Below are 12621 nucleotides of genomic sequence, written 5' to 3' on the forward strand. Positions count from 1 at the left end.
AACGTTTGTATAACAAGAGATGAATGAATACAAACTTGTCAGAATTACAATCGAAACACAAATTGCATTGAAGGTCTGTTTTCTATCCCGAAAAGGGGGCTTGACTTTTTGCGAAGTACCCGTATGAGCCGGTCTGATGTATACACACAGTCGGTGCGTCCATTTCTAGCTAGCTTACAGCTAGAGACGGGGCCCCTGCTGCCGCCTGCTGGCAGCAGAAGAAAGTGTGGTTTTAGTGTTAATGACTAACATAGAAATTAATTTAATTAACGCATGACATAAAAATTCCTTGATGCTGCTGTTATTTATTATTATTTATCATACAGTTTAAGGTCAGTGGCTGATAGAATAGTTTTAACATGGTGTTTTAAAAGCCCTCGCAACAATAGGCCGCTATGTGGGGAAAACTGCAATAAGCTTGCCCAAAGTGTTTGGCAATGAAAGGGGATGGCACAAATTTGATGCCAAGTGAAGCTGATTGCCTGTTGACCCGCTGCGATCTGATTGGATATTTTCCAAGTACTGCTGTGTCATCATTTGCTCATAGTTGGCAGAACTTAGTATTTCTTTTAAACTGACATACAAATTGAACAGTATAACAGCAAGTCAAGGACACCAGGTATGTGCCCAGACAGATTATTATCACCCGTGTTAAACTGTGTGGGTAAAATTCAACGTGAGTGACATAACGTGGATATTCCCCTTCTGCTTCCTGTCTGAACACACCTTAAGAGAGTGAGAGTGGTAGCCGAGGTAGAGGACAGATGGAGGGAGAGGAGGGAGGCTCACCGAATGGGCTTCCCCTGGATCTTCGTCAATAAATGCCAATGATGAGTCACTGTTCAGGAACACTTCACATTTACAGTGTGTGACTCAAGCACACTGCACCTGTGTGTGTGTGTGTGCGAGTGTGTGTGTGTGTGTGTGTGTGTGTGTGTGTGCAGGTAAATAGAAAAGTTGGGCTGGGGCGAGGTGGGGGGGTGGCCCTAAGATGAGATCAGCGTAGACAGACACAGCCTGAGGAGAAAAGTGTTTGGCCAAAATCTCTTTAACCCTTGCCACCCCACTACAGTGTGTTTGAGTGTGTGTGTGTGTGTATATGTGTGTGCGTGTGTGTGTGTGTGTGTGTGTGTGTGTGTGTGTGTGTGTGTGTGTGTATAGAGATAAGCTCACTGTATCTAAACCTAATCTTCCACTGCCTCCATTCCACTCTAAATCAATACCAATCTCCCCCCGAATCTGTTTTCTTTCCGTCCTCTTGGCAGAAAGTTAAAGTGGTCTCGGTGGCTGTTTCTGTCCCTCACAGACTGATCGCTTTCCTCTCTCGGTTATTTGACGGGTGTACAGACCCAAATTAACCCTTGTAAAGTTTCAATCCATTTCCTGATCTTAACACCATCCCCCGGATCTCCAGACGGGCTGACAGAAGGGGAGTCAGGGAGTTGGGTGTGGGTTACAGGGTGTTATGGAGGACCGGTGGGGGTGTGGGAGTGGCAGAGATGACGGGGAGGGAACACAGAAGGAGAAGAAAAGGGAGATTTCAGTGGAAATGGTAGAGGTGATGGTTGGGGGTGGTGGTGGTGGTCTTTTAACAGCAGCCCCCTCCGGACTGCCTGACGGGGGTGCTATCGATTTTCAAGTTGGGCTTGTCGCCGCCGGCCGTGGCCCCGGGACCCATGCGCTTCTTGATCTCTGCGGCCATGGTCATGAAAGCCTGCTCTACATTGGTGGCGTTCTTGGCGCTCGTCTCCAGGAAGGGGATGGCCAAAGAATCGGCAAACTCCTGCCAGAAAGGAAGGAGGAAACTTGTAGTGAAACTGGGCACTCCATACATACAGAACACAGATTTAAGTCTCTGTTATACTGACAACAGACTTGTAAAACAGTTTGATCATTGATGCCTGTATTATGAAATAAAAACACCACACGTATTGGGTATAAATGATAGAAAATGTTTCTGTTTTATATCATTGTAAACTGAATATCTGTTGGGTTGATGTCACCTTGCGGTTTACAAAACTGTGATGGGTATTTTTCACTATTAATTGAGAAAATAATCAACAGATTAATCAATAATAAAAACTAGTTGTAGCCCTGGCACAAATCCTGTTGGCTTTAGTGTCCCATAACATTCTATATGGGGTTTTACTTGCTTGTCCAGTCTGACAGAAATAACTAGGGCTGGACCAAATAGTTGGAGCTTCGAAACTTCATGAAAAACATTGACATTCCATCTCTAAAATCAACATTTGAATGCTGCGCAGCTTTTTTTTTCTTTTTCTTTTTCTATTCATTGTTTTTAAAGCCGGTATGTCTGCAGAGCTGCAGATAAAGATCAGGCTACACTCATCATCATCATATGAAACTAGAAAACCTGAGGAATCCATTGGTACCAACCATGTCATACTAGCTTGTCGCAAAGGAGGCTTAATATGTTGTTACTTCCTGCCTTACCTTGGCTGTTGTGTAGTCCACTACTTTCTTAGTGGTCAGGTCACACTTGTTGCCCACCAGAAGCTTGTTGACATTTTCACTGGCGTAGCGGTCGATTTCCTGAAGCCACTGCTTGACATTGTTATAGGACTCCTGCACAATGACAAGAATATGAGCAGGACAGACACTGGCAGTTTACAGGTTTTAACACCACTGTGACTGGGCAGTGGGATTAATACAGTTAGATTATCATTAACATTATTAAAAAGAGTATCAATTTCACTCTGATTCAGACAAGCCAAACAGACTATGGCTTGTGAAAGCGCCCTTAAATAATTGAAAACATCTTGAGTACAACAACTCAAGTTTGAACTGGAAAAGGGTTGGGTACTGAACCTCATAAACATTTACAATCAGCAAAGTAACAAAACCAAACCATACTACTGGACTAGTATTGGAGTGATTTCCTACTCTGAGGAATCGGTCCAGACGGCTCACCCACCTGATCTGTCACATCATATACAACTATGATGCCATGGGCTCCGCGGTAGTAACTGGAGGTGATGGTACGAAACCTCTCCTGACCGGCGGTGTCCCACTGAGAGAGACACAAGCAGAGATAGAAAAGATTAGAAATCAAATCAACAAAATAGTACTTCATAAAAGAATCTGAATTAATACCTCTTCCCTCCTCAGAACCCTCGAGACGATCAAAAGATCTCATGTATTGTTTGTTTTACTTTGAGGAGCAGCAGGAAGAACAAATGAAGTATATTTGACTTTGAAGCATATACTTCTGATTAAATTCATCTTGTTTCTGTGTAGCAGTCAAAAGAAAGTGTTTGGAAATAGTTAGTGGATGAAGACAAAAGAAAAGCTGAGCAGCAGAGTGATGAGTATGATATGACTCTGTTGTTGTAATGATGACATTAGTGATATGTAAATGTACATTATGCAGAGTTTACCATATTTATTTACAAGCTAATAGAGTACAGCTGATTTCACCCCCTCAACGTTTTTACTAGCAAACCACTCGGTAAATATTTGAAAACTGGTTTTGATTTGAGAAATAACAGTATTGCATTTAAAGTATTTATGGAGAAGAAGAAAATAACTTTGATGTAGTTGGCAGATGCCAGATTCTAACAGTGTTATCGGCTCTATTTCTGTGCCTGTGAAGGACACAGAGGATTCTTTTGTAGTTTTTTTTTCCTGCTATCGATGATTTGATGTGAGTAATCCTCTACTGCTGCTTTCAACTCATGAAAGGTCATCTGACAGCACAAACCCAACCTGATTAACCAAACTTAGTTTAGTGAAACCTGTCTAAGCCAGAGTCTCATTTAATGAAGCAGGTCTTTCATTGCTAAGTCTGACTTTTCTCATACGCCATTTAAATACCCTGTGGTGTCCTCAGACTTTTTAAATCAGAATAAACAATATAAATAAAGCTTCTTTTAAACCTACAGCACTGAATGATCAGAATTGGTCCTTTTCCACTGCAGAGCGAAACGTAACGTGCGGTCATTGTTATGGGTTCTGCTCTTGTTTCCACCTCTTTGGCTTTGAAAGTGATACTAAATCCAAGTGCCAGGTACTTTCAGAGGTTGTAGGCAGTGCTGTCTTACATGATTGGTCAAGCAGATGTGATGTCACAACAAGAACGACTATCAAATACAACCACTCTGACCAATTTAGTCCTGCGTCTGCATGGAGCAGATCAACTAGGGCTGGGACGATTCACCTATCCTCCGATTCGATACTATCAGGGTACTTGGGTGCCGATACGATATGTATTGCGATTCGATATTACGATTTTTGTTAACTTTTTTTAACATTAGACCATGGGAAAAAGTTGAATCATACACTTCTAAGGACTTTTAATTTGGAAAATATCTAAATTGATACAGTAAAAATGTTTGATTTTCATGTCCTGAAATCAAATATATCAGCATTATTTATTACATTTTTTCCAGCAACCCAAAAATCTAAGAATAAAAACATTTCCCTCACAAATTAGTGGTATTTTCTTTTTAATTTATAAAGGACATGTAATGTTTTATACTTCTGGTGAATATAATCCAATCAATCTTATTTCCATATATTTATGTTGTATATACAGTTCTTGACGGATACGGAGCGGATATGACGCCACGTTACTCAGACTACTACAATAAAAGCGGTAACTTCCTTCTACCTCAGCATAGACTCAAATGAAGGAAATAGATTGATTCTGGCATTAAAAATCGTTAAAAAAATAAATTGCAATACATTTTTTTTCCCACTCCTAGTAAATACAATGGAAACACAAAGAAGAACCTAGTACCAAAGCCTCACGTGGTTTCTAATGCAGTGAGAATCAGATAAATGTCTGCAGAATTACTACAAGAACACTCACAGTTTATCACCAGGTGTGTTAAGAGTCATCTATAAAAGCAAAGAAATAGAACCACGCTGTGCATTGTGCTTTTAATGTTGTGTGTATATGTATAAGCAGAGCTAATGTATGTCTGCTTAACAAACTAGATGTATTTGAGGTGGCACAACCTGTTCCCTAAACTAAAACAGGATCCAATTACAGCTTGGTCTGAATGCAAAACGTGCACACACACACACAGACACGGCATGCCTCTTGTGTTTTGAAACAATGGTTGGATCCGAGCCCTGGCTCAGGTGAGGGTTACAGAGTGTGTTCTCTCTGTATGTGTGTGTGTGTGTGTGTGTGTGTGTGTGTGTGTGTGTGTGTGTGTGTGCGTACTCACAATCTGCAGTTTGATGGTCTTGCCGTCCAGCTCGATGGTGCGGATCTTAAAGTCCACCCCAATGGTGCTGATGTAGCTCTCTGTGTAGGTGTCGTCCTGCAGAGAGGGAGAAGAGGACGGGGTCAGGCCAACAGCAGAATGAGGAAAGAACAAAGGTTGCAGTTGGAACAGAGACGTTTAGATCCCAACAGTAATGGAAAAACACGTTTCAGAGGAGTGAGACGGAACTACTTACAGCAAAGCGAAGCAGAAGACAGGACTTTCCTACTCCAGAGTCTCCAATGAGCAGGAGCTTGAACAGATAGTCACTGAAAGAAAAATGATCCAGGTTAGAACAGGGAATAACAATGCCTGAATGTCAGTACAGATACATGAACAATATTTTATATCTTACTAAGCTGAATATATAAAATTTTTCTTATTGTAAACCAATCTTATGTAAAGACCAAAACCAACCACATGTTAGTCTGTCTCTCAAGACTTTCTGACTTTCCTACTCTGTCTCTGAGCTCCAAGGTCATTGGTTCCTATTGAAGATGCTTAAAAACACCTCACAAATATAGAGTTTAATTTTTAAAAATGACTCAGTAATTTCCTAAAACAGCTGGTCACTGTAGTTTTTAACAAACATTTACTCAAACAGGAGGAAATAGTGCATTTGTTGGGGACTATCTTCAGCAAATATCGACCCCAAAGCTCCAGGCTTACTGAATTTTCACCTAGTTTCTGCTAATTCAATTGACATTTTGTCTGCTAATATACATTATAGCGACCAACCAGACAAGATAAATGCCCAGTGCTAGGTCCTGCTTTATTACCTGATCCTGAGGCTCCGTCATGAAAAGGGTCCCTGTATAAAAATCAAATTTCAAGTAGGGATGCACTGAGCCGACATTTTATCTGCTCAATATAGATTCTGATACCTCAACTAAGAGTGTCTGCGGATACCAATTACCAATCCGATACCACTGATCTCTTTTTGCCAAGTTTTAAATCTGCATACATTTTTATGTAAGGTAACATGATATCAATCCAGCAGATTGGATCAGTGCATCTCTAGTTTCAAGAGACAATGTTTTTCAGTTTTAGGGATGTCTAGATCAAGTTATTTTTGTCTCTGATCCCAGTCCTATAATATTGAGTCTGCCAATACTGAGTCGTATCAAATACTTATATTTACCTAAATGTTGATTAAATATGTAAAGGATAATGTACAGCAAGCCAGTCAGTCATTGTTGTGAATAATCTCCGACAGGTGCTTCCATCGCCCTGAAGGGGTTTACATAAAAACAATCCGCCAGAGTCCGACATCAGATCTGTGTCCATAGCAACGGTCTTCTATAAAGAAACGCTGTGACTGACCAATTAAAATCGAGTATTCAACAAAGCCGTGTAATAAGTATCAGCCTATTTTTCACAAGCTACTCAATCTAAATATTGAAGGTCCTGATTCAAAACAATTAAATTTATAATCATACATTTGATTGTTGTAATAGGAAATGAATGTGAAAGTGAGACAATATGACTCCTGAACCAGACACTCAGCTGATCATTTCACTAGAGAGGAGGTATCACTCTGTTGGAGTTGTTGAAAGTCCACTTGTGATTTCACAGTGGTGTCACAGAGTGGAGGTAGGGACAGCGGCTGCAGAGAGCACTTTAACCAGACAACAGACAAGTTTCACTTTGTTCTGTAATCAAGTTACTCACAGAATTTAAATTAATTAGTGACAGCTGATATAATCTGCTGCCGGTGACGTTTATCATTTAAACCGGTGAAAGCAAAGTTCAGTGCAGTAAAGAATAAAGAGTACAGTAAAGAAAGGATTGGATTTGAACCAATCCATTAAAATATGCCTGGATCAGCCCCGATATCAGTCGTTAGGATCGGCTTGGGACAACGCTACCTTTTATGTTGCATATTCCAAAATAATGTGTTTTGACTAGGGCTGTCAATCAATTAAAATATTGAATCACGATTAATCGCATGATTGTCCATAGTTATCGCCCATTTTTTGTCTGTTCAAAATGTACCTTAAAAGGGAGATTTGTCAAGTATTTAATACTCTTATCAACATGGGAGTGGGCAAATATGCTTGCTTTATGCAAATGTATGTATATATTTATTATTGGACATCAATTAACAACACAAAACAATGACAAATATTGTCCAGAAACCCTCACAGGTACTGCATTTAGCATAAAAAATATGCTCAAATCATAACATGGCAGCCAAACAGGCAACAACAGCTGTCAGTGTGTCAGTGGGCTGACTTGACTATGACTTGCCCCAAACTGCATGTGATTATCATAAAGTGGGCATGTCTGTAAAGGGGAGACTCGTGGGTACCCATAGAACCCATTTTCATTCATATATCTGGAGGTCAGAGGTCAAGGGACCCCTCTGCAAATGGCCATGGCAGTTTTTATCTTCACTCTAGCTTCACTCTGGCGTTAAAACGAATTTGCGTTAACGTGTTATTATCATGTTAACTTTAAATCTTTCCTGAAGGTCCACTTCATAGCTTTTACTGGAGCTTTCAACCGTATCTCTGTTGTTGTGGTCGAAAACTCCAGAAAAAGCTAGTCAGGGGACCTTGAGTATGGATTTTTGGTTTTGTCTAACTACTGTTTGCAGGTCAATAATAAAGCAACTCTAGAGCTAGGCAGTATTACAGTATGTACAGAATGTACAGAGTAGAGGGTTAACAGGGGCCAAGCCCTCACTTGTGCCCTCGGGCCCTCCAGCAGGTTAATCCAGCCCTGGAATTAGGACCGGATATCACTTGAAACTTTTTGATTATATTGCCCATACCTGACCTCCAGTAATGATACCTAAACAATGTTTTTTTTGTTTTTTTAAAACCTTATATTGAGGAATATAAATGTTGTTTATGTTTTTGTGTTGAGGTCTGATACTCACTCCTACTACTAGCAGGTTCTCCCAAAATGAAATAACAACACCACCCCCACCACCCAATCACCGAGAGGAAAACATCACATGAATTTGACACACAGCACAGACAGCTGGAGAGAATTGCCCAATGCCACTGCTATTCTTGTGTCATAGGAAACTGAGATCTGTCCTGTATCACAGCCTGACACTCAATCAACTGGCAATATGTCACAAACACTGGATCAACAGCGCTGTTGCAATCAGCCCAGTTCACATTTCTAAATGGCTTTAGCTTGTGTTGATATGGACTGATGCTGAGGACCACCAGGAGGACTGGTCAGTCACTTATCATTCATTGCAATGAGTTACCCAGAGACCATCTGAAGTTCATAGCCTTATATATATTTAAAGGAAGTGCTATGAGAAAGGCAGTTAAACTGAACCTGCCAGCTAACAATAGTCATTGCGGCAACGTTCATAGCTTTTACTGCCAGATAAGTAGGGCATGGTATTGTTTGAAACGTTTCAATACATGTGCCAAAATAATAACTGAGTTTGAGTAGGGCTGTCAAAGTTAACGCGATACTAACACGTTAACGCAAATTCGTTTTAACGCCACTAATTTCTTTAAGCATTAATGCAACTTGCGATTTTTAAGTTGTAGCAAGTTCAGTTTTAAAGCGAGAGTGAAGATTCTGGTATCATATGAAACTAAAAAACCTAAAGAATCCATTGGTACCAACCATGTCATAATACTACTGGCATGGCCATTTTCAAAGGGGTCCCTTGACCTCTGACCTCAAGATATGTGAATGAAAATGGGTTCTATGGGTACCCACAAGTCTCCCCTTTACAGACATGCCCACTTTATGATAATCACATGCAGTTTGGGGCAAGTCATAGTCAAGTCAGAACACTGACACACTGACAGCTGTTGTTGCCTGTTGGACTGCAGTTTGCCATGTTATGATTTGAGCATATTTTTTTATGCCAAATGCAGTACGTGTGAGGGTTTCTGGACAATATTTGTACTTACTAGAAAGTGGAACCAAATCAGGTGCACTACCACAGTGTAGGCTATAGATATTAAGGCATTATCTATCGAGAGACAAGGCTTTACAGTATGTGTAAACACACAGGGAAAAAAAAGTTGTCTGCTAAGGGTGTGGAGGTGTTAGATATAAGCTAGTCAGACAGGGTTCCCATCAGGATTCAAAGGGAAGCTTCTGCGGACAGATTCGGTGACAACAGGGCTGTCCTCTCGTTTCAGGGCTGCAGGAGGTCAGCTGTCACAACATCTGCTACCTGAGCTATCATCTACTGTATCTGCGAAATTAGCATACATAGCCGGCACAACACCATTCAAGATCAGGACCTGGTAAACCTGTTTTTAATTCGGCACCAACCACATAGTTATATATATCAATAGCAGGTAAATAAATGTATAAATAGTCCACTCTGCTCGGCAGCTAACGTTAGACTGTCTGTCAAGGCTACAGGTCAGACTCCAGACAGATATTGTTGTTGTTGTTTTTTTGCCTAAATGGCTCTTTTGATAGTAAAGGTTGCTGACCCCTGTGTTAGGGGCTGGGTGATGTAAACAAAATTGATATTGTCATAATTATCAAAGGTCAATTTAAAACCACAAGTAAACAGTTAAACTCTTAGTTGTGCCTCTAATTCATCATCATTTTCATAGAATCTGTGTACTTTGCGATAGATATTGTTGAACTTTTTCATTTATTTCATAAAATAAAGGAATTGACTTCCATTAAATTGTGTACCTTTTTCTAGTAACAGATATTCTCTAGTAACACAGATATGAAATACAGATATAGGGTTATTCCTGTGCAGCAACATTTCAGCATCATGACTTTTGAAAAAATAATGTGGATTTTTCATCTTCTTTTGCAGCCTCTTCTCAAGCCTAAGGGCCCTATTTTAACCATTAGATGCTATTTTAGTATAGAATTATTAAAAGGGACTGTTTGTAAGAATCAGAAATGCTTGTTGACAGCGACACCTGTGGCCGTTAAATCAACGAAAGTCAGCGTCGGGCTCGCGCTTGCTCGCTCTAAATAGACATGAACGAGCATCGCTCAACACAGTGAGGCGACACACGTCAGCTAAAACCACAATATCACTCTTTATTTTACCTGCTTGGCAGTAATGTTAGCTGACTAAACGAAGGTCTCTCCATGAATCAATGCTGATCCTAGTTTTGGCTTTTCCTGCCTCAGCCTCCGGGGCCGAAGCAGGAAGAAAAAACGTTATTGTCTCCGACCACAGCCAGAGGGCGACACTGGCACCCAGTCGGAGACGATAACGTTTCTCGCTGCGGAGCCCCGTCACTTCACAAGACACGGAAAACCTCTGTTGGTCTGGAGGAGCTGCAGCATTTATTTCTGCACAAACGTCCACTGTACATTCAATAGATATTCTCAGAGCTAAACTAACTCTTCTGCAGTGTGTAGTGTGCGCGCATGCGAGTGAGGTGGAGCGAGAACGAGCACGGCGTGTGAGTGAAGGCAGGCAGGCAGAGGAGCAGAGTACAGCAGAGACTCCAGCCCTGGAGACCAAAGCTACGGTCTCCCCCACGTCCTCCGACCGCGGCCAACATTGTTTTGCAAGACGGGGCTTCATTAGATATACTGTAACTTTGCGGTTTTGGTGCTTCCATGTAGTTTGTGTTGGAGTCTGAACAGCGTAGCAACACGCGATCGCGCATATGCGAGCGCCATATGCAAGCGTGCATGGGATCCCGACCTGGATTTATTTATACGTGTAAGAAGTTACAAACAGTCCCTTTAAATAATGTTTATAACAAAGTAATTTTCAATAAATTTATAGGTAAATACTGGGGTAATTTGTCAGTAATTCCAAAGAAATGTCAAATAGGTAAGTTGCTAATTATCAGCTACTTACCATGAAATTTGCACACCTGTAAAATTAAGTGTTACAATATATTTAATTTAGGCTTTAGAATTGCTTTGTAAAAATAATATTTCTTAATATAAGGAAAACCTGTGACCTGGTTATAAATATCAGTAGTAGTCAAATAAGTGTACCAATAGTCCACTCTGCTCTGCAGCCTTTTAGTAAAAAGAGAAGCCATTTCTAACTGAAATTTTACTGGTATGTTGCATTTATGGCGAACTTAAGAGTACCGGGCGTCTGTATCATGTACGTAACGTAACGTAACGTAACGTAACAGTGACGTTACGTTAAACAAAAAGCTAACGTTAGGCTGTCTGTCGAGGCACGAGTTAAACTGTCAGCTGACGGTTAGGTGACGGTTAGCAAACTGTCAGCTGACGGTTAAGTGACGGTTAGGTGACGGTTAGCAAACTGTCAGCTGACGGTTAGGTGACGGTTAGGTGACGGTTAGCTGACGGTTAAAGGGTAAAACACGTTGGTGAGACTGTCACGTTAAAGGAGCAGTCCGCGCCCTGCTGCTCACTAGCTAGCTCGAACAGAACAATAACCTACATTATTATAAAGGTTACACCCATAAAAACACATAACATATCATTATGAGTCCTCACAGAACACGACAGAGGACAAACGGAGCGTGTTTTAACTCACTATTCAGGATTCATGGTGTCTCTCTGGAGGTGTTGTTCTCTTCTCTTCCTACTCCGGTAGAAGAATAAAGATGACTTGTAGGTCCGGGTCTGTTTCTACCGTCTCCGTAACCGTTTCCTCTGTATTATTAGACCTTTATTGTGTTCATAGGTCCTTGATTCTAGCGGACATATCCTCCGTTTCCTCTCGTTAAGGCTGTTTGTTGTATTTCTATTATGTTCTGTCTTTCTCTCTCTTCTCTGTGTCCGTTGCTGCTTTAGAGGCTCAAGATGGCTGCGCAGGTGCGGAAGTGACGTCAGGTGACGTGTCACTACTCAGACACACACACACACAAGGACGAATCGAGAATTTAGAGGGATGCTGGGAATTGTAGTTTTTATTATATAGATAAAAATGTCTTCACTTGTTTTCAAGCGTTTGTTTGGAAATGAATAACTGTTTTTTTGTTTACATTTTCATTTTTTATTTATCATTGTTGTAGGTCTATGGTACGACGGTACGACGGAGTAATAGGGCCACATTGAGGAAAAAAATAAATCTGAGATTTCGAGGATAAAGTCATATTATTCCGGAAAAAAAGTCCTAGAATTATGAGAATAAAGTCATAATAATAGTATATATATGTATAGTAGTATTGTAGTAGTAATTTTACGTGTTATTTTATTTTTTACTTGTAAAGTTATGACTTCATTGTCGTTATATTACGACTTTTTTCTCGGAAAGTAATGACTTTATTCTCGTAATATTCCGACTTTTTTTCTCGGAAAGTTATGACTTTATTCTCGTAATATTATGACTTTTATTAAATGCGCCAAGATATTCACTGAAGTATTTAAAACCACAAGCAAAGAGTTAAAGGTCCCATATTATAAAAAAGTAAGATTTTCATGTTTTTTTTTTATTATAAAGCAGGCTTAAGTCCTATATGAATACTGTGAAAGTACA

General features: G+C 40.4%; 1 protein-coding gene across 1 annotated transcript; it reads right to left on the reverse strand.

Annotated features, from left to right (window-relative positions):
- Positions 1–285: 285 nt before the first annotated feature.
- rab1ba (zRAB1B, member RAS oncogene family a) lies at positions 286–11967 on the reverse strand. The gene is made up of 6 exons (XM_037759498.1): positions 11677–11967; positions 5431–5503; positions 5196–5291; positions 2936–3031; positions 2455–2586; positions 286–1783 (listed from the first exon to the last, which is right to left on the reverse strand). The coding sequence occupies exons 1-6, from the start codon at positions 11688–11690 to the stop codon at positions 1589–1591; spliced, it is 606 nt and encodes a 201-aa protein (XP_037615426.1). The 5' UTR covers positions 11691–11967; the 3' UTR covers positions 286–1588.
- Between the last annotated feature and the right edge of the window lie 654 nt (positions 11968–12621).

This window comes from Sebastes umbrosus, chromosome 22 (genome assembly GCF_015220745.1).
Source record: "Sebastes umbrosus isolate fSebUmb1 chromosome 22, fSebUmb1.pri, whole genome shotgun sequence".
NCBI classification, from domain to species: domain Eukaryota; kingdom Metazoa; phylum Chordata; class Actinopteri; order Perciformes; family Sebastidae; genus Sebastes; species Sebastes umbrosus.

Excerpts from the sequence above, each read along its gene's own strand:
- rab1ba (XM_037759498.1), bottom strand. Across the intron at positions 5,292-5,430 it reads GTCTTCTGCTTCGCTTTGCT|GACGACACCTACACAGAGAG; the intron begins GTAAGTAGTTCC and ends CCCTCTCTGCAG. Across the intron at positions 3,032-5,195 it reads AGACCATCAAACTGCAGATT|TGGGACACCGCCGGTCAGGA; the intron begins GTGAGTACGCAC and ends TGTCTCTCTCAG.